Source organism: Xiphias gladius, chromosome 11, assembly GCF_016859285.1.
Source record: "Xiphias gladius isolate SHS-SW01 ecotype Sanya breed wild chromosome 11, ASM1685928v1, whole genome shotgun sequence".
NCBI lineage: Eukaryota > Metazoa > Chordata > Actinopteri > Istiophoriformes > Xiphiidae > Xiphias > Xiphias gladius.
The window spans coordinates 7,187,454-7,212,805 of record NC_053410.1 but is presented as its reverse complement, the minus strand read 5'-3'; the positions used below and the strand labels follow the sequence as shown (position 1 = coordinate 7,212,805).

The 25,352-nt window shown below is 43.7% G+C and overlaps 1 protein-coding gene across 6 annotated transcripts in view; it reads right to left on the bottom strand.

Annotated features, from left to right (window-relative positions):
* LOC120796321 (bcl-2-like protein 11) overlaps window positions 1-25,352 on the bottom strand; it is a 55,012-nt gene that overhangs the window by 7,450 nt on the left and 22,210 nt on the right. For 2 of the 6 annotated variants that reach the window (XM_040139026.1, XM_040139028.1), the window contains 4 exons: window positions 23,524-23,726; window positions 20,329-20,860; window positions 17,135-17,601; window positions 11,908-12,029 (listed from right to left, as the gene is read on the bottom strand). In XM_040139026.1, the coding sequence (XP_039994960.1) occupies window positions 11,908-12,029; window positions 17,135-17,601; window positions 20,329-20,723 (984 nt within the window). In that variant the 5' untranslated portion in view covers window positions 20,724-20,860; window positions 23,524-23,726. Of the gene's footprint in view, window positions 1-10,698; window positions 12,030-17,134; window positions 17,602-18,659; window positions 19,041-20,328; window positions 20,861-23,523; window positions 23,727-25,352 lie in introns of those variants that run through there. The other 4 variants (XM_040139029.1, XR_005708363.1, XM_040139027.1 and 1 more) reach the window with 4 other exon arrangements.

The following is a 25,352-nucleotide window of genomic DNA, read 5'->3' as shown; positions in this document are numbered from 1 at the left end:
CATTCTCTTCAAGTAGCGACTTGAATTAATATGTGAAATTATCTGCTTTAGGTTGGTTTTGGACTCTAAACAGTTCCTTGACATTGTATGCCTCAACCGTCTTTCCTGTCTCTTTCTATTTGCTACTCCCCTCCACAGTCATTCTAACACATTTGGCACGTTGTTGACTGAAACAGGTGTTTTATTTTCTATTCTGCTCTTTATCCCTGCAGTCGACAGCCCTGTGCCTTGGCCTCGGTCCATGGCTCTATCACCGGCAGCTTCTGCCCTGTCAACAGAAGAGAAAGGAGATTTCCCCTGGGTGGACGTGCACCGGGAAGCTTGGCCCTGAACAAAACGCTCTCCAGAAACAACAAGGTTCCTGTTGCTGAGGAAAGGTGGAAAGGTGGGTGGAGATCGCCACAATGAATGAAAAAAAGTATCTGGTATCTTTACTGACAACAACAAATACCTCTAATAATAGTAGGGAAATTTCGACTCAAACAAAAGATTTTGCTTATATTTTGATGCCGAATAACTTACCTTATTTTCCCCATTAGCTCCAGTTCAAACCTATGTTAGGAATAAAACCTAGGATTCACTGAGAAATCTTCCCAATGACATTAATCAACTTGTAGTAAAAGCACAAAAATAGCTCCAATTGGCCGAAAGTAGAAGGCTGCGGCTGAACTGTGTAGCTCTCAGCTGAGAAATCTTCGAGCTGTGCGAAGTTGAAGCTGAGCTCTGCTTTTAAAAAAGCCATCCTCAGCTGCTGTTTGCTCCAATAAATAAAACTTTAAAAAGGAAACCTAACACTCTGACTGAAGCATTTACAACTAAGGCATTTACATGAGTAGGAATCAGTTTTTCCGTTGGGAGATGGATGTCCTGTTTTGGCATGAAGCACTTTAAATACAGCCAAGCCGGGTGGACAGTACAATGCCATCCAGACATCAACTAGCACAGAATAAGCTTTTTGCCCCGGGGTGAGACTTTACTCTGAAAAACAGGATCTTTACGGACGAGAGAGAGAGAGAGGAATATCAAAGCTGTGTGGTTTGATTCGAAAAGCAAGCCAAAAGCCACAGAAACCTCTAATGCCAGAGGAGGAAACAGGTGAGGGGAAGACTAGTTAACCCTGTGATGAATCGTGGTACGCTGCTAATTCTGCCTCGACTCTCACCAAGTCAAACAAGCAGGTCAGAGATCAGTCACAATATATATTAGAAAAAGAAAATAGATGATGATACAATGCATCTAGAAGAGTGCTAGGGTCTCCCATTCACACATATAGACTCAAACACCGGAGGCACGCCATTCATCGTGAATGGAACCTCCAAATGACATCCTGCTGCTGCCCAAGTCACTCGAGACTCAAACATTGTCCAGCAGTGCGACCTGGGGAAGTTAGTTGGGTGCACAAAAGGACCCGCAAAGCAACAACCTGATTCCCCCGGATTTGGAAGAACAGTATGTTTAATAATTCTACTCAACTACGTAAAAGCACCTCAAACAAAATGGAAGAAAAGCTAACTCAAGATCACTGGCCTCCCAATTCTCTATGATATAACTTTACTTAGGTACCCAGACTTGTATACGCAAAACAATTACTTACTTCACCATGAGCTCATGCAGTCTTACCCGAGTATGTAACTTACATGCTCAAGTCTGTATTTTTAAACATCGGGTACGTTTAAACCATTGCCCCAATACTCCCACACATGTTGGCTAGCTAGCTAGCAGGCTACATTAAGTGAAATCCCTTTCTCTTTCCATATATTTTGGCTATACTAATCATAGGCCTATTTTTTTTAGCCAAGCTAGTGGTCAGTTCACCACTTTGAAATTTCAAATATCTCTCTATATCTCGAATTGCTATTGGATGGATTGCCCAAATACCTGCAAAACTGATGACATTCCCATCAGCCTCAGTTGTACTTTGTGTACGGTTAACATAGTAAACATTATAGAGACAGTATATCTGCTAAACAGAAGCATGTTAGCATTGTCATCGTGAGCATGTTAGCGTTCTGATGTTAGCATTTGGTTCAAGGTACCGCTTTGTCTGAGTACAGCATCACAAAGCTGCTAGCATGGCTGTAGACTCCTGGTCTTGTTTTATTATTGGTCAGAGGTTTAAATTAAATCCATCATGAAAGAAGAAAACTGGACTGCCAAATTTTTCTGAAAAAAAAAAATAAAGAAAAAAATATTCAGCACAAATCTCCATAAGATACATCTGGAAAAACACTTTACTCTGACAAGACATGATACTATTTTCTTTTATGAGATTTTCCCCCAGTAATCACCCTATGAACTTTGTAACTTTAAATCAATATTTGAAGAGACACCATTGCAGGAAGTTGCTGAAAGTGCAGCAGAGACTAATTTCTTTGCAGCTAAAACCAAGCTTTGACTTCCCTGAATGTCCTCAAGGGACTGTTGTGTTTGGCAGTGAAGTGAGCAGCAAACTCTCCAAACATTGATTTTTGGGGGTTTGGTTTCATCTTCACAACCTGAACTTATGACATTATCATAAATCAAAGCTCGTTTGGGTGTAGAAGAAGTGAACACCCTTAATTCAGCTTCCCCTTTCATTTGGCAACACATGGGCTCCAGAGTTTGTTGTTTGACATCACAGATTCGCCTTTGAATTGAGTAGAAAGTTGCAGTGGATTTCAAACTGAAGTGCAACTTTATGAAAGCAGTAAAGGGGTTGTAATTTTTCTTCAGTAATTTATTTCCTCAGGTTAAACCATTACTGGCCTTTGGAGATGTAATTATACTTTTTCTTGTTGTGGAAACAGTGACATTATTGTTATTAATGTTAATTTGCTCACAGCAGTGTTTATCATCTTGCACATTAGAGACTTGTCTCACCTCAAAGCAGCTTTGGAAGAAAGACACAAGGTTTGTGGTTTTTAAATTGGCAACTTTTCTGTGCTCTGTCCTCACCTCATGAACCGCTGTAATAACCTGACTGTCAAGATGGTCTGCAGCTTGAAGAGTGAGGAAAGGGACCGTGCTGGCAAATTTATGTGTGTCAAGACACAAAGCAAACTTACTGAAAGCTTGTCTCACTATTACATGTTTGATTTGTTGATCTATTGATGTCTAGATACCTGACTATGTAAATAGGAAAGGGGATAGTCGGCTGTTTTAGTCATTTTTTAAAAACAACTGTATACCGTTGCAAGGATCATTAATTTTAAGCTCCATTACAAGTCTGAGAAGCTCTAATTGGACACTTGGGAGTGCTTGAGCAATGCACCACAGTTCCAGATAAGGACAAGATAACAGTATTATACGTATCACTTTTAACTTCAGATTAATCAGATGTTCTGACCCAAAATGCATATTGCCACCTACTGATGTCCTTCCGAATTATGTTCTGCCCCATAGTCGTGGTCGTCACATACTACATTTTACATCTACCGCTAAGGAACATGCAGGAGAAACAGTCAATGTCAACATAACAGGAGGATGTGGTGTACCTGGGAGGAGCAGAGATGTGATGTATGTGGTTTAACACTACTGAAGCATTAAAATCTGACCAGCATCTGTATACAGTGTATCAAACCAGCTCAGATCAGTAGCGATCAGATCATTGTCCCACATTTAGACCGTCATTAATGTACATCTTTAACAGTTTTAGATCAGGAGATTGATATCACTCTCATGTCTGTGTGTTAAGTATGAAGCTATATCCTGAAGATAAAGACTTGATGCAGAGGAAAACGACCAGACTCACTCTGCCCAAAGGTTAAAAAATACAGCAGGCAGCAACACCAAAACGCATAAATTAACACGTTGTATATTGTTTTTGTTATCCAAACACAAACAGTAATGTCAAAAAGGTTACAGCGAGTCGAGTGTTCTGGGAATACAAATAATTGCCTACACTTAAAAACACCATGCAGACAATAGGGCTGGTCGTATTTCACAGTCAGGATGAGAGGTATGATTTCCACTGCAATCAGAAGCAGATGTACTCCTCAGCTGGAAAACTGCAGGCTGAGAGTCTGACATGAAGCCAAAACCAGTTTCACCAAACACTCTTGATTTTCAACCCTATACCTAAGGATTACAGAAAAGGAAATACAAACGTGCACACACAGACACACACTGGTGGATCCTCTAATAGTTTCCTCATTTGAACTCTTACCTCAAATAACCCCTTCCATCATCTGAGAATAGAAAACCTGCTGCCACAAATCATTTCCCTACTGTCACTACAACTCTGCAGGCTTCTTACAAGTAGTCTCTCTCTCTCTCACACACAAACACACACGCACACACCCACGCACACACACAAACACACACACACACACACACACACACACACACACACACACACACACACACACACATACACACAATAGTGCAAGTGTGATCCAATGGGAGAACAGAGTGATAAACACGCAAAAGAAAAAAAAAGCAAATGTCAGCCAAATTAATTTAAGAGATGAACCATCAATCATAAAATCCACCAGTCAAACAGTAAGTCACTGCGCCAATGAAGCAACCACACAGTCAATCAAATCAACCAATCAAACAAGATGAAACAACTCGTTCACAATATCTGCAGAGGCACTTGAAAGGATAATGCTGATTGCATGTTTTATCCCAATTGCTACAGTTTGTGTTTTGTTTAAATACATTTCCAATATCACACATTTTTTAATACTTTTTTCCTCCATTTCAGGCAGCCGTTGGTTTCCATTTATTTGAAATTAAACTTGATATAAAGCAGGTGTATGAATCTATCCAATTGAAATTCAGGTTGCCTTAATTTTACATCAGTTATATTATTTTAAGTCTTCTGGGGTGATGAGTTCAAACGTTGGTGGGAAGCTGCAACATCCAAGATTAGCGCTGATACGCCTCAGCGGCAGATCATGTTGTCAATCAAAACCAGAGGACAAGTGATAAACACACATGGATGAGTTAATTGGACAGCTTTGTGCATTAATCAAAGTCAAGGGAGTCTGACCTTCCCACCACCTCTTGAATGCACCATCTTAGAGACCTTTCAGTCTGTGACTTAAGCAGCTATATGTAAGTTTTCTCTGCTGCGAAACCCTGGTTTCTCGTCAGTAGCGGGCGGCGGTGATGATCATTTGCCAAGATTTTCAGCCATTGTTACGTTCACAAGGGGTTAGAACGCGTCCTCTGAGCAGCGCTACTTGTTCATCTTCTCAAGTTGGACCGAGGACAGACCAGACACTACAGTGACTAACTATGACAAAGTAGTCAGGGTCAAATTATTCACTATAAGCGGTGATGAAAATTATAAAAAGGTGATGTCCACCTCTCCTCCATCTGATATATTTGCCATATTTTTCTACTTGGGTATGGAAACTGCTCCTGATTCTGCCCTAAGCCTTTGGGGAAAGACACGTTTCTCATGCAGGGGATTTAAATTTCTTGCCTTGGTTTTCTTGCTCTTCTTTTCACAGTGGAAACACTGAGTCAGACCGTTCCAAAAAGCTCATGTGATTTTGTTTGGTTACCACGACTTACTATGCTGCCTCTCAAAAATAGCTCTCCAAAAAGGCTACACTTCCAAGCACCAAATTAGTACACACACCGCACACACTGCAAACTGATTATATTTCTATCCCTCTCAGTCTTACCGTTTCTGTGCTTCTTGGTGCCACTACCAAAACCTCGCCAAACGGTATATTTTACAGTTTTAACCTTTTTATTTTCCAGGACAAAACTTTAAGCACAAAAATATGCTGTCTCGCATCTCTTTACATGTCAACATCTGTCTGCACATTATCCTTTATATGCACAACACATCAACACCCACACACAGAGGCTGCATTAATGATCACGTGGTTTGGAATCTGACTGATTACCTCCATCAAATGTCATCTCTATTTGTAGCTCCTGTTATTACTTATCGTTTCTATGCTTTTACACAAACATTTGAGGCAAGATTGTGACTGGAAAACAGCAAGCTGAGCGTCATGTTTTCGAATGCAAACAAAGTGCTTTATGCATTGAAAGGAAAGACATGTCTTCTTGCTTCAGCAGGTTTTAGCAGAAATCTGTGCTTTCATGGCGTTTATATCCCTAAACAATCCAGAATGAGCATTCAACAAAAAAGTCCTTAAGCTAGCAGGCTATAAACAAGCAAATGCCACAGTTAATGAGTGTTTAGTTCTCCATTTCACTGGTGGAAAGAGCAGTGCTCTCTTAATTTATATGGTTAAACAAGGGTTAAAAATAATGTCTTTCTCCTGCTCTTTGTCTTTCATACACACTCGATCACACACGAACAAAAACACAAGCACCCAGCCTGTGACACCCGACTGGTCCATAATGTTCTTTAGGGTTATTTCTGTCTCCAGGACAAAGACAGACACAGTGTGTGTTTGTTTGAGTGTGTGTGTGTGTGTGTGTGTGTGTGTGTGTGTGTGTGTGTGTGTGTGTGTGTGTGTGTGTGTGAGTTTGTGTGTATGTGTTTGTTTGAATGTGTGTGTGTGTGTGTGTGTGTGTGTGTGTGTTCTGGCAGGATAATTAGACCTTGTGCTTTGCTCTCTTAGAGTTCTTTAACCACAGGGCTGAGCCAAAATGAATCTACGCTGTCACGGACACTAGACTGTCACACCACACACAAACACGCACACACAGACACTCACACACACACACACACACACACACACAGACACTCACAAACACACACACACACACACACATGCACACACAAACACTTGTACTTCTGTCTTTGTGAGGACACTTGTTGGCATTCCTTTGCCCCTTACCCTAACCATCACAATTTAAATCCTAATCTCAACCCCAACCGAAACCTCATTTTAACCTGAACCCTAAAACCAAGTCTTAACCCTCAAACAGCCATGTGAAGTTGTGAGGACCTCACTGTGTAAGGGCTATAACTGGTCCTCACAAAGATAGAAGTACAGACACACACACACACACACACCATACTAAGCACGTTTACAGATGTTTGAAAACAAACTTGCACACATAATCACGCACATACTGTGTAAATGTTTAACTGATTGAGTGAGAGAGAGGGGTTGGATCAAATGAGGCCAAAGCAGGGAAAGCAAGTGTGAGAGAGGAAGACTACTGAAAAACAAATAATTACTCTTTGTTACACTGCTGATGACACAACACTGTACATATTTGCCTGACAATTAATCACTTCGATACTGCTGTTATGCAAAAGTATTTTTAATATGTGCTTTGCTAAATTCTTAGGAAATAAAATGAGCTGAACAAAGAGGGAACACCTGTGTTGCTTGTGCGTGAATGTATCTCAGATAACAGATGAGTCACGTTCTAGCCTGAAGTGATGCAGCTCTGCCTATTGGCTGACGTCTTCAGGCAATGATGCTGAATAAAGCTCCTCTGTCAACGGCAGGCAGCTCAGCGTTTAACAGTAATGTGATGAGCAGTCGGTGATAATGTGAGAACTTGTCAAAATGTGGTAAAATATCCCGTAAAGCCTGATGATAAATTCAGTGACGGTATAAAACAATCCTTATATTACAATATCATCAGATTGATCTTTTTTTTAACCTGTTTAAGGGAATAATAATTTAGTTTTGCATTTTCTTCTCTGTCCAGCTGGGCTGGCATTAGATGACTGAAAGGATGTCCTGGACGTTGTTGAGAATTTTACTATTTTTCTATTTTATGCAGAAGCTTCCTCAAGCCTCTGTAGATCCCTCTAGGCCAGTGGTTTCCAACCTGGCCACTGGGACCCCCCTAACAGCTGTAAGTCTAAATGGGATAGTACGAATTGGTTTTGCAGGTATCTGGTTGTAAACCAAAGTATTAGACAATTAAAAAATTTGGCAGATGGTGACGCTAGACTGAAAGCTAGGGGATGACCGCAGTTATAGTTTCTCCCGGGGGGAATATGAACGTCTGCACCAAATTTCATCATGGGTATTGAGACATTTCACTCAGAGCCACAAATGTCAATCTTCAAGGTGGCACTACAGGAAAAGTTCATCAAAGATCACCAAAGTCAGTAGGATACATCCTCTGTGGACCACGAATGTCTGTACAAAGGTGGCCTGATGTCTGCAACGCAAGGATCAGACTTAAGCTTTGAAGTTCTTAAGGATGGAAGAGATCAGAAAATGCATATTCGGAGCACTGGGGGCTGTGACCCACAAACTGGGAGAATGGCTCCAGCAGACTCCGGTTACAACATCTGAGGTCTCTGTCCAGAAGATCGCAGTCCTAGGAACAGCTAAGATACTGCGCAGAACCCTCAAACTCCCAGGCCTCTGGTAGAGGACCCGAGCTTGAGGAAGACACACCACCACCCCTCCTCATGGGAGGGGGCTGAGAAGGAGATTTGTTTTTTTTTTTTTAAATATAAATAACGTTCAAATAAATTTCAATCTTAGCAGAACAAACTGCACTCAAATGAATGTTCTAGCTTATGTCTGACTCAGCGACAATCTTCTGTCTTCTTATACTGATGATTGAGTATCTAAATCAGTATAAAAACCTGAAAAGCGTCTTAATTTACTGTAGTTAAAAAAACCATATGTGACCATGCACAAGCACTTGTCCACAGCAACACCAACAACTGGCTAGAGAACAAGGAACAAGCCTCCACGTTCCTCTTTTCTCTGCCTCCTCATTGTTCTGCAGCATGAACACACACACACATGCACATACTTTCTGGATTATTCTGTGCCCAAGTTCACAGAGAGTTTGCAACTAAGACACACACACACACACACACACACACACACACACACTTCTCTCTTTCTCTTTCTGTCTTCCCTGGCAGTGTGAAGAGGTGTTCAGTCACAGCACTGACTCATCACATTCTCACATATTTCTCCAGCCTCCCTCCATTCTCCTCTGCAGCTTGAATCACAGCCATGGGGACCAAAACAGCTTTGCCCCGCGTGACTATTTGCACATTTGTTAACCCAGCTCGTGGGATTTTCCATATACATGGAATGAATTCAGTTCTTCCTGATGTCAGTGCACTGAGTAATACCGCTGTTGGACAATCACCTCCTGGCTCCTCTGACTTTTGTGCCTAATTTGGTGAAATATTCAAGGAGGATGTTGACAATATATTTGATCATGCAGAAGGCAGATGCTTATCTAACTCGTAACCTAAACGATGGATGCGTAACCCAGCTCCGTTAATGACTGGTTTCAGAGCAATGTGATGACTGCTGGAACCTTAAGTGCGCTCAAATAACATCCCTTGAGGGGTTTCATGGCTTTTAAGTTAAGGTTGTGTGTGCGTTTGGGGGGAAAATGCAGGAGCAAGAGGGCAGAAAGGGTTAACCGTCTTCTTGTTTAATGCTCATTAGTAGCTAGAAGGTTAAAAACAATGGGAGAACCACATTTCAGACTTATCAGACTGCTTAGCTGTGGAGTTGTAGCTTTGTAGCTATTAAGCTTTAGACACTGGGGGAGGATTTTAAGCTCTTCCCTGGGATATAGCAGCGCTGTCACAGCCTTTCCTGATTGTTACTTTTTAATCCGTTTCTCTGATGAGATTAAAGTGAACTCAACCCAGCACTGATTTCTTTTCCTCTTCCTGTCTGGCTTCCCAAAGCTCCGGTCTGCTCTTTGAAAGAGGAGTAAATAAAACTGTGATGATGCAACATGCAGAAATGTTGCCAAGGAAACAGAGGCCAAGAGGGAGCGAACTCTCATTACTGCAGCTATGCAACTTTAGAACAAACCCCGTCTGACTGACTGACTGACTGAAAAAGTGTACACGGCAGCATTCGCGGGATTTATATTTCCTGAAATAATGGGATTATGTCTTCGGTAAGGAAACAATTAGACTACTGTAACTTACATCTCACGTCCTAATCAGAGATGATTAACTGGGCTGGATGACTCACCCGTGTTTCAAGACACCTGTGTCACTGTTTAAAATGGAGCTGCAAGGATAGAAAAATAAATCTAGTTCTAAATTTTTGAGCGGCACTAAAATGCCTCTAAGCTACGTTTGCATTCAGAGTCTCTCGCCCAAACACACCGCGTGTACGTCTGCGTTCTAACAAACGCGTTGAATGCATTTCCCTCCCCGTAAAACATCTGCCAACCCGATTTCCAGATTTTTCTAAATCGCGCCATGTTCAAATCCACATTTGCTAGCTTGAAGTTTTTATCTCTCATACTTTCTGGCGCATTACTATGCTTCTTCGCCAGCAGTCAATAAGAAGAAGAGTGTGAAACTAGTGGCAGGAATGTGTTTGATATCGTAGACAAAAAAAGGGGACCTGCTTGTCAAAACATTGCTCCATAGCGCTACCAGTGGTCCAAAACTCCACTCCACCTTAAAGTATAAAACCGTGTCTTTACTGTGTCTTTTAATTGCTGCAAGTAGGGAAAGTGGAGATGATTTGCATGTAACGTCTAATTAATTCAGCACAATAACGCCACATAACTCTCATCTTCCAATAAAGAGCCGGCATTCATAAACACCTCCATGTACATTAGTCTGCCTCAGTCTGCTAGCCAAGAGGTAATCAGCTAAACTGCTGCCACGGAGGCTGAGCAATTAAGCTCCGCTTCTATAATGTGAGCAGTCAATGAGCTTCTTTGAGTCTCACCACATTTAAACACCCAATTTGCACCACTAAGTTTTGCTTTTGTTTCTTTCCCACTGAGGGAAATGGCAGAGGGCTTTATAGAGGAGAAGGGAGCTGCTTTTCCCCCTTCTGCGCACAACAAGTCCATGTACTGCTCCTCCACCGTCGAGGGGCTTTTTTTTCTTTTGTATCATATGGCTGTTTTCGTGTTTTCTTGTTTTTAGGGTTTTTTTTAACTGCAGCGGTTACCGTGGCATCTGGGTTTTCTGCAGCTTTAGGCTGTCTGCTTAGTTATTTTCTGATCAAAAGTCATTTCATTTTTTTCACCCCGACTGTTATGAAAATAACCAGCTGGTTGCTGTCTCCCACAGATCACCCACGGCAGTATTTCAGGGACATTTTTGTCCCTTGAATACTGCCCCCTCTCTTTTACTGCCTGACCTCCTGAGCTTATTGCTCATTTTCGGCAGCATCCCGCTTTGCATTCACACAGTTAAACACCTGCTGTCTTGACTTGAATTTGCCTTTGTTTTGATTTCTGTACTGAAGCGTTTTGATAAACACTGACTCATGGATTTAAAAGAAATTTCTAAAATACCGTATCCCAATAAACACAAAAGAAACGAAAATTGGTTGGATTTGATAAAAGTCATTTATTTCTGTTAAAAAACCACAGTCTCCTTCTGTCATCCAACGAGCTGCTCTACTGCAGCTGTTTAGCACTTTGCTCAAGAGCTCCGCAAATGTGGTTGCTGGTGGTTGCTCTCTATACCCAGATCCCTTCTCACACAAACACAGACACGCACACACACACGCACAGTTGTGTCTCCTTGACTTCAGAGGACATTACAGTGACTTACATTCATTTCCTGATGACATAAGCTTGATTTATGCTTGACGCATCCGAGGGGGAAGCGAGGATCCACGCGGCCACGGTGACGTCACACCAGCAGACACGCCCCTTTGCAAGGGTCCCGTGCGGCAGGTTTTCCCCCCTTCCGCACACATCAGATATCTCCTAACTACTCGGACACGGATGTGCGGGAGAAATTGAGAACTTTGATTAGCGGCGACGAGAAACCCGCATGGAGTATAAAAGCTCCAAACTTTTAACCCTAACCTTAACCATAACTACTACTTGCCTCACCCTAATCCTTTCCCTAACCTTAAACTATGTCTTCACCTTAAAATTTAAAGATTTATGGAATGGAGACTTGCTTTTAAGTCCCCATAATGTGACTGTGCCAACAGATTTAGGTCCCAACATACACCATTAGTAATACCTGGACCCCACACACACACACACACACACACACACACACACACACACACACGCACACACACAGTGTCTGTGATGACTGACCCTTGACAGGAGGACTCCATTAAAGTCATCTCCAATGCGTCGGAGCTCTTGTCCGACTGCCTCCGCCTGCATGTCCCCTGCTGCGTTTCGTCGCCGTGTGCTAGAGGGGCTGGAAGAACTTTCTGAAACACAGGAGAAAAAAACAGGACGACGTTGCTAATATGATCACACAAGCACTTACGTATGTATGTATCGTATGTTACAAACTTTTACCTTTGTGTGCGGCAACAGAGAGGGACTAGACTCGCAACATATCAGCACACACACATCAAATGAGTATGAAATAAAGCCCGTTTTGACCACACCCCATCACCAGACCAGCAGTTTAGACTGTGGCCACTACATCAAAGTCACCACAGTCTAACTAGGTTCCTGCGCGCTTGACTTATTCAGCATCTGTCTTTGGACCTTATGGAAAACAGTAAAGACGTGGCAGAAGAGCAGACAACACTCTAACGTAAACCTTCGCTTGTGATTTTTTTTTGAGAAACGCGCACGCGATGTGCACGTCCAGCTTTCCCGCCAACGTATGAACGCAGTAGACTGGTTGCAGTTGCATTAATGCGTGTCCGGATCGCCAAAAAAAAAAAAAAAAAGGTCCCATCAGCGGCAACATTTTGAGGAAAATTAAACTGCAAACAGACAAGCAGAGTGCGATTTAGAAAGTGGGTGGTTCACAGTATTAGAGAAGAGACTTCCGTTTAGTTTCGGCCCAGTTGAGTTTATTTGATGTTATAGAAAATGCACACTCACAGTGATATGATAAAAGAGCACAGAGGAGATGTAAATCAGAGCACCTTTTCATGTAGGTAAGAAAAATAAATAAAAATAAAAAAACAACAAAAAAAAACCTTATATATTATTATACTTTTGTTTACTGTGACAAACATCTCATTATTTTCTTGTCAATTCATAATTTAGAAGGATAGCGAGCAGAGCATTTTAAGAAAATGAATTTTAATGGAAGAGAGTCACAATATTTACTGTGCATGGCGTCATCATGAAGATGCAGAGAAAGATCACTTTACCGGCTGACCGGGTGACGGACTGCGTGTGTGTGTGTGTGTGTGTGTGCGTGTGTGTGTGTAGTTTCGTGGTTATTCTGTTTTATTTTCACTCTGAACTACAATATGACTATGAAAGGGTCTGACCTCTTACCGATCTCCGCTTATGACTCATGCACGCTGTTATGAAACCCAGACTTAATATTTCTCACATCCTCCAATACCGTGGATGCTAATACAGCAAAGAGGCTGTGCTCCAATAAATCCATCATGCTGCTGACTGCACCGATAACATCCACGGGGGTGGCGATGATGGGAGATATGGGCATGACAGCAGTATAAACTCATGACTACACAAAACACTGCAGCCTATGAAGTGTTAAAGCGGTAATCCATCGATCAAACGGTAATACTAAATTGGCCCATTTGTCTAAGCTCAAAAGCTAGTATGTAAAGGTAGGTTGGAGCAGATTATGGTGTCAGGTGACGGTGATGCCTTTCTGAACACTGCAGACATTGAATAATTGTACCAAGATGACTGAAAATGTCTCCTCTGTGTGGGTTAAGAACATGAATGCAGCCCGACCTACTGCAAAGGCACAAATGCTAACGGATAGAAGGAGGAGGATGCAGCAGGAAAGTAAGGGTTAAACTTATGCTCATATTCAGTTATTTCCTGAGTGGTATGAACAAAAAAGAAGCACTGAGATGAATCAGTCTTGCTTAAGCTAGTTGTTAGTTGGTTGTATCAGTGTGCTAGACTGAGTTTTTCTGTCTGAATAGTTTAAAGCAAATGATCCATTTTAGCACCCTTCCCGCTTTTCGGGAGTTGTCTGCCTGAATTAAAACAAACTGACTTTTTCTGAGTGATGTACCGTTGCACTGACTCTGGAAGTTTTCAAACTGCAGGAGGAGGAAGTGTTACGACAGGAGCTGTAATCACGCCGTCACGGCGCGGCTGTCTCTCTTGCTCTCTCACACGGACAGACCGGCATTCTTGATAACTGAGACTTTTTTTGTATCGAGGACAATGTAAGATATTTTGTTATGAGTGTGTGTGTGTGTGTGTTTGTGTTTATCTCCTATCTGTACTATCTGAGGATTGAATGAGAGGCAAACGGTTTCTGTCTGCATCTTACAAAAAGACCTGCAGGCCTATTTTGACTGCTACACACACACACACACACACACACACACACACACACACACACACACACACACACACACAGAGGGCTATTTTGATTGCCGTACTTAATGAATGACATTTGTGAAGGTCTGTTTTGACTGTTATGTTTTCTGTCTGGCTGCATTGAAAAAGAATTAAAGAGACACAAGGCAATCAGTAAAGCTAATCACTGCTATTATAAAAAATCAGAGACCTAGGTGTAGATTACTTTTTTTACTCACAAAACAGCACCATCCTTGTAAAAAAAAAAAAACACACACAATAGAAAAACAAAAACAAAACAAAACAAATGCACATAAGCATGGATGCGGTTAAAGCTGAGGTCTAAGCAGTACTCTTTGTTTCTGCGTCTGAAACGACTGCTCAATTTGGAGAATTTGAGGAAAACAAATTAGTAAAATCTTATCAGGATGATTGAACAATGTTATTACATAGTGGACATATTTATCATCCACTGCACCAAAACTGTGAGGGGATTCACTCCGGTAGTTGTTTGTGTATTTTTCCTTTTTTTTTGTGCCAAATCTCAGCCTCACGGCCCAGTTTTGATTATTACCAAGCAACGGGATAGGCAACTTTAGCCTACAGCGCCAAAGCTAAAAACAGGAATCTTTTTTTTTTTTTAAGGTCGTGCTCATATAAACAAGTCCAGTGGAGCACTATTTGAAATCGCTGTTGCTGGAGGTGACAGACTTGCATGTTTTGTTCTGTTTTTGTGTCTAAATAAACAGGAATAAAAACAGGATACGGGCTGTGAGAAGTGAGGAATGTCCAACAAACACTTTGGCGGCTACATCAATACGAGCTGAACAATGGTGGACTTGTGCGTGAAATGTGGGACCAGTGTCTGTCATGAAATCGTCTAAGATCAAAATAGTGGTGAGCACTTGGGACAAGTGGAATTTCATCACTTGCTCTTCGACTGACACTTCCAACTCTCTCCTTGCTTCAACTTCACCACTTCAACTCCTTAAAGGGGAAGTGCACCACTTTTAGGCATCAAAGACTGTTGACGGATCTCAGAGAATACTACTGCATGTGTGGGAAAAACGGTTGTACAGAGCCCTTTGTGGTGCAAAATCTGATAATTGCCTCAAGTTAGTCACTTTTCAGTTGGGTCTCGAGACTCCAATCTCGAAAATGAAAAAAAAATCAAAATCTGTTCAGCAGACCGCTGTAGCCCCCTCCTCGTCTCTCTCGTTTTTCTAATCTTGTTTCATGCAAGGTTGGACTTGACTCACTTGATACTGCTTGGCCTGTGAGGTCAGACTGCTTTTGAAACGCTGATCGATTGATGACTTTCGCACAGCATTTTACGTCAGCTAATCAAAACATTCACGAGGAGAATTACTGTATCTGGCAACCGTTTGATGTGGCAGTTGTGAAAATGTCAAAGTACATTTTTTTTTTCCCCCGTCAGTTTCACCGAGTAGTCGCTGCATTATTAATGTCACTGTGATGGCGCACGCACGCACACACACACACACACACACACACACACACACACACTTGGGCGTGGCCCTTTTACCCAAGTCAGAAATCAAGATCTTCATCCTTCCTGTAAATCCGATTCAGCGGGAATCCATGGAAACTCTAAATCCAAGGAAGCAATCCATCATCAGCAGGTCTGACAAAGCCCTGCTCATGATGCCTCATAAAGGCGCATCATAAAGTGTCATAATGTTTGTGTTTGTCTCCAAGAGACCAAATGTGCGCACTCAAAAAACGTGCAGATGAATATGATCACCTCTCTAGGGGTTAGGACTTGGACGTGGGGATGAAACTTGCGTGAATGTAAGTTGCGAGAGTCAAGGTCTAGATGTGGTTTAATTTGCCCAGTGGAATCCGCACTGTCCAGAATTTGTATCCAACATGTATTGGACATCACTCTTTGTACAAATAAGTTATGAGCGTCCTGTGAGAGAAGGCTTGTGTGTTTGGTTTAAATGTATCCTGTGGAGTTTTGGAGGCTTTTACACACTCAAAGGCAGTAGACATTACTCAACAGAGAGCCGAGCAATACTACTTTGGAATGAAAACATGGGAATCAGCAGAAATGGGTTTGGCAGCACTGAGGAGTCATTTTGGTGCGTTTCAGAACTGCAGGTTTCAGCCTGAATTTGTCAGATTTCCCTCTGTGGGCCGATGGAGCGAGGTATGCTGGGTATAAGTCAATAAATCAGAACGTGAAAACAAACACGAGACTGACTAACTCATCTGAGAGAGCAGCAAAATACTACAGAGTAGTGGAAAAAAAAAAAAAAAAAAAATTCTGTCTCCCCTAATGAGTAAGATCTGCTGGGAGAAGAGGGGGAGAACAAAAACATCCTGAGTATGTTTTTGTTCATCTTCTGACTATCACTGTTAACATTCACCACCACCACCACCACCACCACCACCCGCCCAAACCCCCAAATCTTTGACAGAGGAAGCTTCAGGGAGCTTGTGTTAGACTCCTATCTGGTTTCATATTTTCTGCTGCACACCCACACAGCAGCAGCAGCAGCAGCAGCTAAATCTCATAGTGAAAAGAGTCAGAGCAGCTTGTGCTGGCTGATTCAGGCCAGTAACTTTCACAAACAACAGGTATTTTTAATATGGTATCAGTGATGCATTCGTGCACTCCGGCACTTACACTTCAGAATCGCAGTTTACCGACTTGTTAAGACAGATTCTGGGTGATAACATTTAGCAGTGGAGGAAGACAAAAAAAAAGGTTATTTCAGGCGTGATTAAAAATATGGATGTTGTTGGGTTTTTTTTTTAAGCATAATTGATATTCGAGGACATGAGAGCTCGTTGACTGGATGTATTATTTTATCAGTTAGCAGCAGCAAAAAGACAAAGAATATGGATGACTTCAAGTAGCCTCTTTAAGAAAACACACCAGATTTATAATTTCAATCAATGTTACGTGATACGTGGCCTGTATACACGTTTACGTGCCGCTGTAACTGTCACCTCAAACTCGTCAGAGAAAACTTTCAGCCTATTCCACCTGGCGATTAATCACCAGTTGTAAAGTGCCTGTGCTCACCGTGCAGCCGCTGCGTCCCCGGTCCTCCGCCGCGCGCCTCAGCCATGCGCTGCAAGGCGTGCTTCATCACCTGGCCGGAGGGGGTCGGAGTCTGCGTGGCTCGGTCGGCCGTCGCCGGCCTCGGGGAGAGCGGGGAGCTCGGCAGCGAGTCGCCGTCGAAGGAGAAATATCCACTGGAGGAGCGGCGCGGGAAGCTGAATATGGACCTCTTCTGAAAAACGCCTAGGCCGTCGGGAAGGGAGATGGCATTGAGTCTGCACCGGGGCGGCGAGTCCGGCTCTCCTCCTCCGCTGGAGCCGGGGCGGCCAAAGCTCCACTCGCCTCGGTCGTTCGAACGGGAGGTTTGCGCCGAGGCTCCAGCTGCACCGACGAGTGGTGGGTCGCCGCCGCCGCCGCCGCCGCCGCTGCCGCCGCCGCTCTCCTCGCTTGCCGTTACTGCTGTCGAGCCATCGGACCGGTTTGGTGGTCTGTTGGATGAACAGAGCGGCACCGTCAGCCTGGGCTTTCATCACTCTGCCCGAACAACCTACAGCCCCGCGTCTCTGCTGAACCTGGAGCTGCAGCAGCTGGCTATGTGGCAGCGCAGTGCCGCGCCGGGACTGGACTTCGTAGATTCACGTTTCTCCTCTAGAACTGCGGGATTTCCCGTTATTTAAATCTGATTAATTTCACAGGGAATCGCGATGACTGGCTCGCCCTCGCTCGCCGACCTTTTTTTTCTTTTTCTTTTTTTTTTTTTTTTTTAAGCAGACGTGCCAACTTCAAACTGACCAATCGGTTCGTCTTCCATGAAACTTAACCATATTCTAGCTCACTTCCCAATGCTGCTGATACCCACAGAGGCGCCCGGAGTTGTGCAGTGAGGCTTAGACTAGTTTATGGGCAGTGAATGTGTTCCTGTTCAGGCGGTAGCCCGGGTTTCCTGTCCAAACTGGCCGCCCTGTGCGTCTCCATTGTTTGACAGAAGTTGCTGATTGCAGCAGATCTTTGTTTGACTTGTGGGGGAAAAATAGTCAGGCATGAAGGAAGCGGCTGGAGTAACTTCAACTGCGTCACATACTAACAGCCTGAAAGAAATCCGTCTCAACCGACCGGAGTCAGTCTGGAAATCTCATTTTCAGCCAAAACAATCTTTTAGTTTGATCGGACATTTCTACTTACTGACAGCTGACGAGGACTTAATTGAATCGAGGTAAAATTGCGCAGATATTATTTTTGCAAAGTCATTTTATTTATCAAAAAAAAAACAAAAAAACAACAACGATTCTTATAGGACCAAAAAAAAATCTTACTTATTTTATTTTCCGTTTTAATCGCCAAAATTCAGACTCTCAACACGACATTCAGAGACTTTAAAAATTATATTTTGTTACTGCGCTTCCTGTTTGTCCAGACTAAACTGCAGCTTCCTCAGCGCACGGATTCCCAGCGGCAATGACCTACTTCTGTGCCAAAATGACCTAAAATTATAACCAACTGGTTCGTAGCACCACGTCTCCATGTACCGACAAACACTTTTACGCACCTTCGATGGAAAGGGTCATCCTTTTGCTTTTTGCGCATTTTTACGCACGGAGCAACATGGATAACAACCGCACTTTAACTGGACCCGAAAAGGACTGTCCTCCAGCCTCATCTACGTGCACACTTTCCCTGTGGGTTTCCGTGCAGAGCCGAGCGCTTGCGAGGAGGGATACCAAGCGTGCCAGGCTGCACGTAAAGAAATGTGCGAGAAAGCGCGCCGGCGGTCACCTCGCCGAGAGGGGAAAGCGGACGGAGGGAAGGGAGGGAAATCCGCGACCCCGGCGCCAGAAAAATACCAAACGAGGCATTTGATCAGGTGTCACGGCGCTAAATGTTTCGCGGGATCCGTCCAGGAGCACGTTTGCCCCGTCACTGTGTTAAGATGCAGAAAGCGGCTGTTTCTGTCTCCGTGGGCGACGACGGAGCAGTATAATCTCACCAGAAAGAAAAAAAGGAAAAAAAAAAAAAAAAAAAAACCCTGAAATTTCAGATCACACGATAAGGTTTCACTTTACTATTTAGACAAAGATATTAAAATAATTCGGCACCTGTCACGTGGACGGCGTGTGCCTCCTGCGTTGTGCTCTCTATAGTTGTAGCGTTCTTCTTGAAAACCCCAGTGGTGCGCGTGCGCCTCCCGCAGGACAGCGCGCACACTTGCAGAGCCTCCGTGACTAGCGACAAAGTGGTAAAATTAAGACTTTCCGTGACCTTCCGACGATTGCCCCCCTTGCGCACCAGTGTTAACACCAGGCGAGCGACAGGTGAACGTGTCCGAGTGGACCCTAACGATCTCACCCATATCCTGCGACGGAGAGGGAACTCGCGAGGCGGCTGAACCCCGTGAACCCGATCGTAACAAGGCAAAGAGTTTTTCTGACACAGGGACCAAAAAAACAAAAACGGCTCTTCTGTTGGAGGGGAAACCTCATATCGTCGTGTAAGTCTTGGCATTGTTTAGAAAGATGAAAAGTGCAAAACGCCCGGCAAAAAAAAAAAAAAAAATTAAAAAATGCGCACACTCTGTGCAGCAAATGAAGGCAAGTAAAATGCAGCTCATCCTCTGGGCCCCTGGAGACAACGCGACCTGGGTCTAAATGACAAAGCCTGTCATTTAGACCCAACGCAGCCCGTATCCCGGGTAAAACGCCGCCTACGCTCGACTAATGGGCTAAGGGGCTGATAAAAGGAACTGAAGCCGGCGCGCCGACTTGCCAAGCATACCGGCAAATCCACAGGACCACTGTGAAACGCTCTGACATTCTCCCAAATCTCTCCCGATAACGGGAGAGGAAACTTCCCCGAAGTAGGGAAAGGTTGCTTTAATCTCCGACCGGAGTATCGGAAGGATTATGGCATGAAAAGAAAGCGCCGTGCAGTTTATTTAATCCGGTTTAAGTCACCTTTTACGCATGACCAACACTGCTCAGTAGTACAGTGACATTTCGCGGTGTGAGAACGAGCCACAAGGTAAGAGCAAATCTGTCGTTAATTTCCTGTATTTTAAAAACACCGCAATTAAACATTAAGGAGGAATAACTGCGTCCGTCTGCAGTGCGACGACTGACATACCGGTAAGAACAGCGGGAAACGGGCTTTTTGTGAAAGTGACTGTTTAATTGAAAACACAACAGCGGCAACAACAATAACACACCTCTGTCCCAACTCACCTGGGCGGAGGGTGCATGTCAGTGGCGGGACATAACCGCTGGCCCCGAAAATGACGCGATGTCCAGCTGGCCGCAGTATAAATGTGTCCAAAAAAAAAATAAAAATGTATCAATACAAGTCCAGAGAGGATCCACAGGTCCAAAGTGAGCAAAACATTTACTTCCAAAAGCAAAACAAAAAAACAAAGAAAGTCAGAAGTGAAATAAATCCCAGAGTTTTTTTTTTTTGCTGAAGTTTGTTGGAGGAAGGAATGGTTGAATAATCCGCTTCGTCCGTGTGGAAACCACTGTACCAAAGGAGGTAAACAAACTCCTGATCGCTCTTTTGTCTGCACTGAGAAGGTTTCCTTCCTCTCTCCCTCTGGTACACCACAGAAGGTACTGTCTGTGCTCATGCTGATATGAGCGCTCCTCCTCCAAACCACGATCCACCTACTGCTGGGTGGGGTCTCTCCGTCGGCTCTTTTCTCTTTTTGTCTGTCTCCCCCTGTCGGTCGCACGGCACGTCGCTGGCTTTAAATGCTCCACCGTCCTGATACCCAGAGAATAAAAGGCATCAAAACAAAAGCAGCGGCAGCGATTGCAGGAGATGTCTCAATTTAAAAAATAAAAATAAGAAAAAGCAACTTCTGTTAGACTCATTCTGTCCTTCACTGTCTTCTCTGTGGCTGTCTCTTTCCCTCCGTCTAATGCTGCGTCTCAGTTACATGCTAAAAACTAATTCTAAGCAGATCCTGAGCATGTGCAGCATATGCACAAGCGCACGCTACTGGAAGATGTCTCAAAGATACTAAATTAACTGGATTTTCGAGCGCGATAAATTGAACATAAATCCTTTTAACCCGAATCTGTAATGCTCAGTGGCTTGGATGATGGAGACCAGGAAAATAGACCCACCTGGAGTCATGACTTCTCTGGCAGCAACCGAACACACACCACTCTTAAGCTTATTCCTGGGCTTCTCCTCTTATTATTTTTTTTTTTTTCTTCCTACATTGGTCTCTGTCATCAGGGCGTCTTTGTATGTCAAAATTCATCATGTGAAATTTAATTTTTAGATTTTTTTAACTTTTCTGGCATCATTCTCTATTGGGACAACATGGTGAAGTAATTCAAGTATTAAAACCCACCATTATGTCCAACTTGTTTCCAAAACGGCACAAAACTCCGCAAGGCGCAAACTCCACCGTGAAATTAAATATGACACTAACTCTGGCAGACCCGCTGCGCGTTTGATATTGAGACACTCACAATTTGGACGAAACTGACGCCTACACTTGTACTATGACTGTTGGCATGAAAGTAGAACCCGGCATGAGCCACTACCGCAGTTATGAATCATCTTAAGACCTCTGCCGATGCCATATTTACGTTTCTAAAGAGAGGCTCGCGTTTGTGAAAAGCTGAGGGAATTCGGTGAACAGTATTTTTACACTCTGGATATGTGACTGTTTTCTGGTAGAATACAGTGGCCTCTGCTGGCTATACTGCCTTCCACTGTTTTATTACTATTTTTACACTATGTGTGAAGTACAGTATGTGCATGTGTGTGTGTGTGTGTGTGTGTGTGTGTGTGTGTCATGAGGTGCTATTATCGATACGATTGGCTGATAGAGAAAGTAACAGGCTTGGCTGCGTCTGTTATATCCACCACATGTTGTAGCCTCCTTGTCCGTTGGGTTCACATATTAGGGCACGTTGTTTCGTATTGTCCTTCACATATTCCCAAGTCAGCAAGTCCTCTGAATTAAACGGTAACACACGTCGCTGGTCCATGCCCTCCTGAGCGACACGCACAAGCATTTTCTGATTTGACCCCACTACATCGACGGGACGTCAGCTTTTACAAAGTAAAACTGTTGTCTGATTTTAAACCGCTGTGGTTAAGGTTTGGTTAGATTTAGGCAGAAGATAAGCTTGGTTAGGGTCAGGGAATGACCGCGGTCATGCTTAAAAGAAACCCAGTAGGAAACAGGAAACAAACAGCAATCTCCCATGTTAAAGTCCAGTGGTTTGTTGACCCATCCACCCATCCCGACCTCCTCCCTCTGTGGACTTTGTGGCGCTCTATAATTACATCCCCGTACTTCCTCCTTTGGTCCTGAAAGACAAGAGTCAGATTTCCTACGGATGCTACGGGGGCTTCGTCACTTGAAAAATTTCGTTTTGGAGCATCTGCTGAAAAGACCGATGCACTCGTTCTTGGTCAAAACCTCTCCAGAACTGCTTATTTCAGCGGATCGTGTGATTCCGATCCTGTTTCAGACTTTTTATTCTGACTGTGACTGGGTTAGGCAGCGCTGCGGAACTACAGAACAGGAATATGTTGGCACCAACACTGACGGGTATTCATAGCCATCCTGCGTTTGTCACTTCTCATCCCCCTCTCTGTCTCTGTCAACTCTATATTATCCATTCAATCAAAAAAGAAATATTCAGTGGCGTGGCCCTTTGCCTGAGGAAGACCTGCTTGACCTAAACATCCCCAGAAAAGCCTGCTTCACGGAGCAGCTTCAATTCCAGTGAACAGATTGTTTTCTCATTTTTTAAACTGCATTTGGCTTTGTGTCCAGAAAATGAGCGGCTCAAGTTTTTCCATCTCCAGTACATCACCCACTCCAGAGCTTCATGCTAACACTCTGGCTTACACCCTGCTGATTGGTACAGTTATATACAGTCATTTTACCAAAAAAAAAAAATTATGATAAAAAGGCACAATGTCATGGTCACATGGTTAGTATTTTTCCCATTTGGTATCACCCCCCCCAAGCAGCCTTTTGTTTAGTTTCTGTCTGCGTGTAAATGTGAACATAATGTGAAGCCACTGATGCACAGGATGAATATGTAGAGAGCCGAAAGCCCGGCCCTGGTTTCTAACACCCAGGTCACCGAAGCGTTGCAGCTGGAGAGGAGTCAGAGTCATCGGTTCTCAGGTAACACCCACATCTTTCCTCTGGCGTCAGCAACCACTGGCATTACTTATAAATTTACGACCTCAACGTGGCCAGTACAACGTCACGTAAATTTCCCAAAACAAATCATCTCTCCGGTTGTATCTGTTTCTTCACAGCATGATGTAATAACTGACTAACAATGTTTATAGGACTTTTCCCTCCTGCTATATAAAAAGCATGTATTTTTTAATGAACCGCTATTCCACTGAAAGGGTGTCATCACTGCAACTCAAATACATACAAGTCTCACGTAATTTCAGGCAGTGGTGGCTCCGTGACGCTGAGGCGCAGGCAGAGGCCGAGTGGGCGGGGTCCGGCGGGGAGCGGAAGGCCCACTGAGCTCGATTTCAGCCGCGTGTGCCTGGAGGCAGCGGGGTGGTTGGATCTAGACGACTCCCGACAGCTGCAGGGGCAGAGGACCCACAGAGGAGTCTCCCTCACTCACTCACTCACACACACACACACACACACACACACACACACACACACACACACCCACGCTCACAGACTCACACAAAGACAAACACACATAAGCACACACACACACAAATCAATACAGACGGACAAAAGGGCGAGACAATCAATGTCATTTACATGTGATCAATACGGATCAATTCCTCAGAGTGTGGGAAAATGTGTGTGAATGGCTGTAATGTATCTGGCTCGGGTAATGTCAACTCGCGTTCTCTTTGGCTGCCGCCGTTTTTATCTCACCGTCTGTACATCAGGCAGTTTGGAGCTCGGTATAGTGCGACGACGACGGGGGGGGGGTGATACTGCAGACCTGCAGACACCCTGACCCGTGAGAAAAATGGACGGCCCACACAGCATTTTTAAATACCTCCACCAAGGTAATTTTCCCCAACAAAATACCGAGGGGAAATGTTAATGCTTGCTCGCTGTGGGCTGAGGAAAACAGGAATCTAAGACAGTTCCTCCTTGAAAGTACTGGAATTTCATACCTGCATCGACAGCGTAGACTACCGACTGGATTTGTACACATGAGCCAGAATTAACATGCCATTAGAGAAAGTGTCGCATTTTGCCATCAACGGAGGGTCCTGGTGGTCCATGTGACTAAGATGTTTGTCACTCCCATCGACTACCACTTCTGCCAAGTTTATGAAGAGGACAAGATAAGAAAGAGAGGGATTTTCTGCGTGGTTGGTTTTATCCAAGTGGATTTAAATGTTTCTCTCGCTTTAAAATGATCTTTGTGGTTGCCTGTGCTCTCTTCTGCAAATTTGCTTAAACAGTCAAATCATTGTCGGAGCCCGATACCACTGAGGCATCGAAAATGAAGTTTAAGTTTTATGGCATCGTTCAGCAGCCCCTAGAGAAATGAAGGGTAATTACAGAGTACTCACCACAGTAGATGCCATTAAACACAATAGAGCATAAAGGGCTGTAAATCAGACTGTGGTGCCAATCCTGCAATTTTGCGAGCAAACAAGTAAACCGACGGCTATGGGTCAGTCCTACGATGACTAGATAAATTCAGACGAGAGGTAACAACCACCTCACAGTTTGTCCATGAAACTTCTCAGAGTCTTTAGAGACACAGTGGCAGTCCACTCCACTGACCATGAGTTCCTTACTGAGAAACGAGAGATGTTAACAGCATCCCCCGCAGTCACTGCCGATAATGTCGTTAATAAACAAATGGAAGATTATGTTTTACTGTTGCGATTACTGTCACTGCACTAAATGTATAAAGCAGAGGTGCGAATGTATCAACAGCGTGCTTGCGTTGCCTCAGGAGAGGCGTCATTAGCGATTATTCAGCCAGTTGTGAAAGCCAACGGAGCATTGAAAATGGGTGAGTCAGGCTGCTGAGCACACGGTTTACTGGGAGAGCGAGCCTCATGCACTAGGGCGGACACATTCTGCTAATAGTGACAGGGCAATTCAGTTCACATTAGTAAAAGTACGTTTGTTTTTGTTCTTGGAAACACCTGCGCTTTAGTTAAATGGATACATTTTTTACCAGTGATCGGGAAGGTGTAAGTTGAGCGAGATCATGAAATAATAAAGAGGGAGACTAAGCTACTGATTTGTATATGAAAAGGA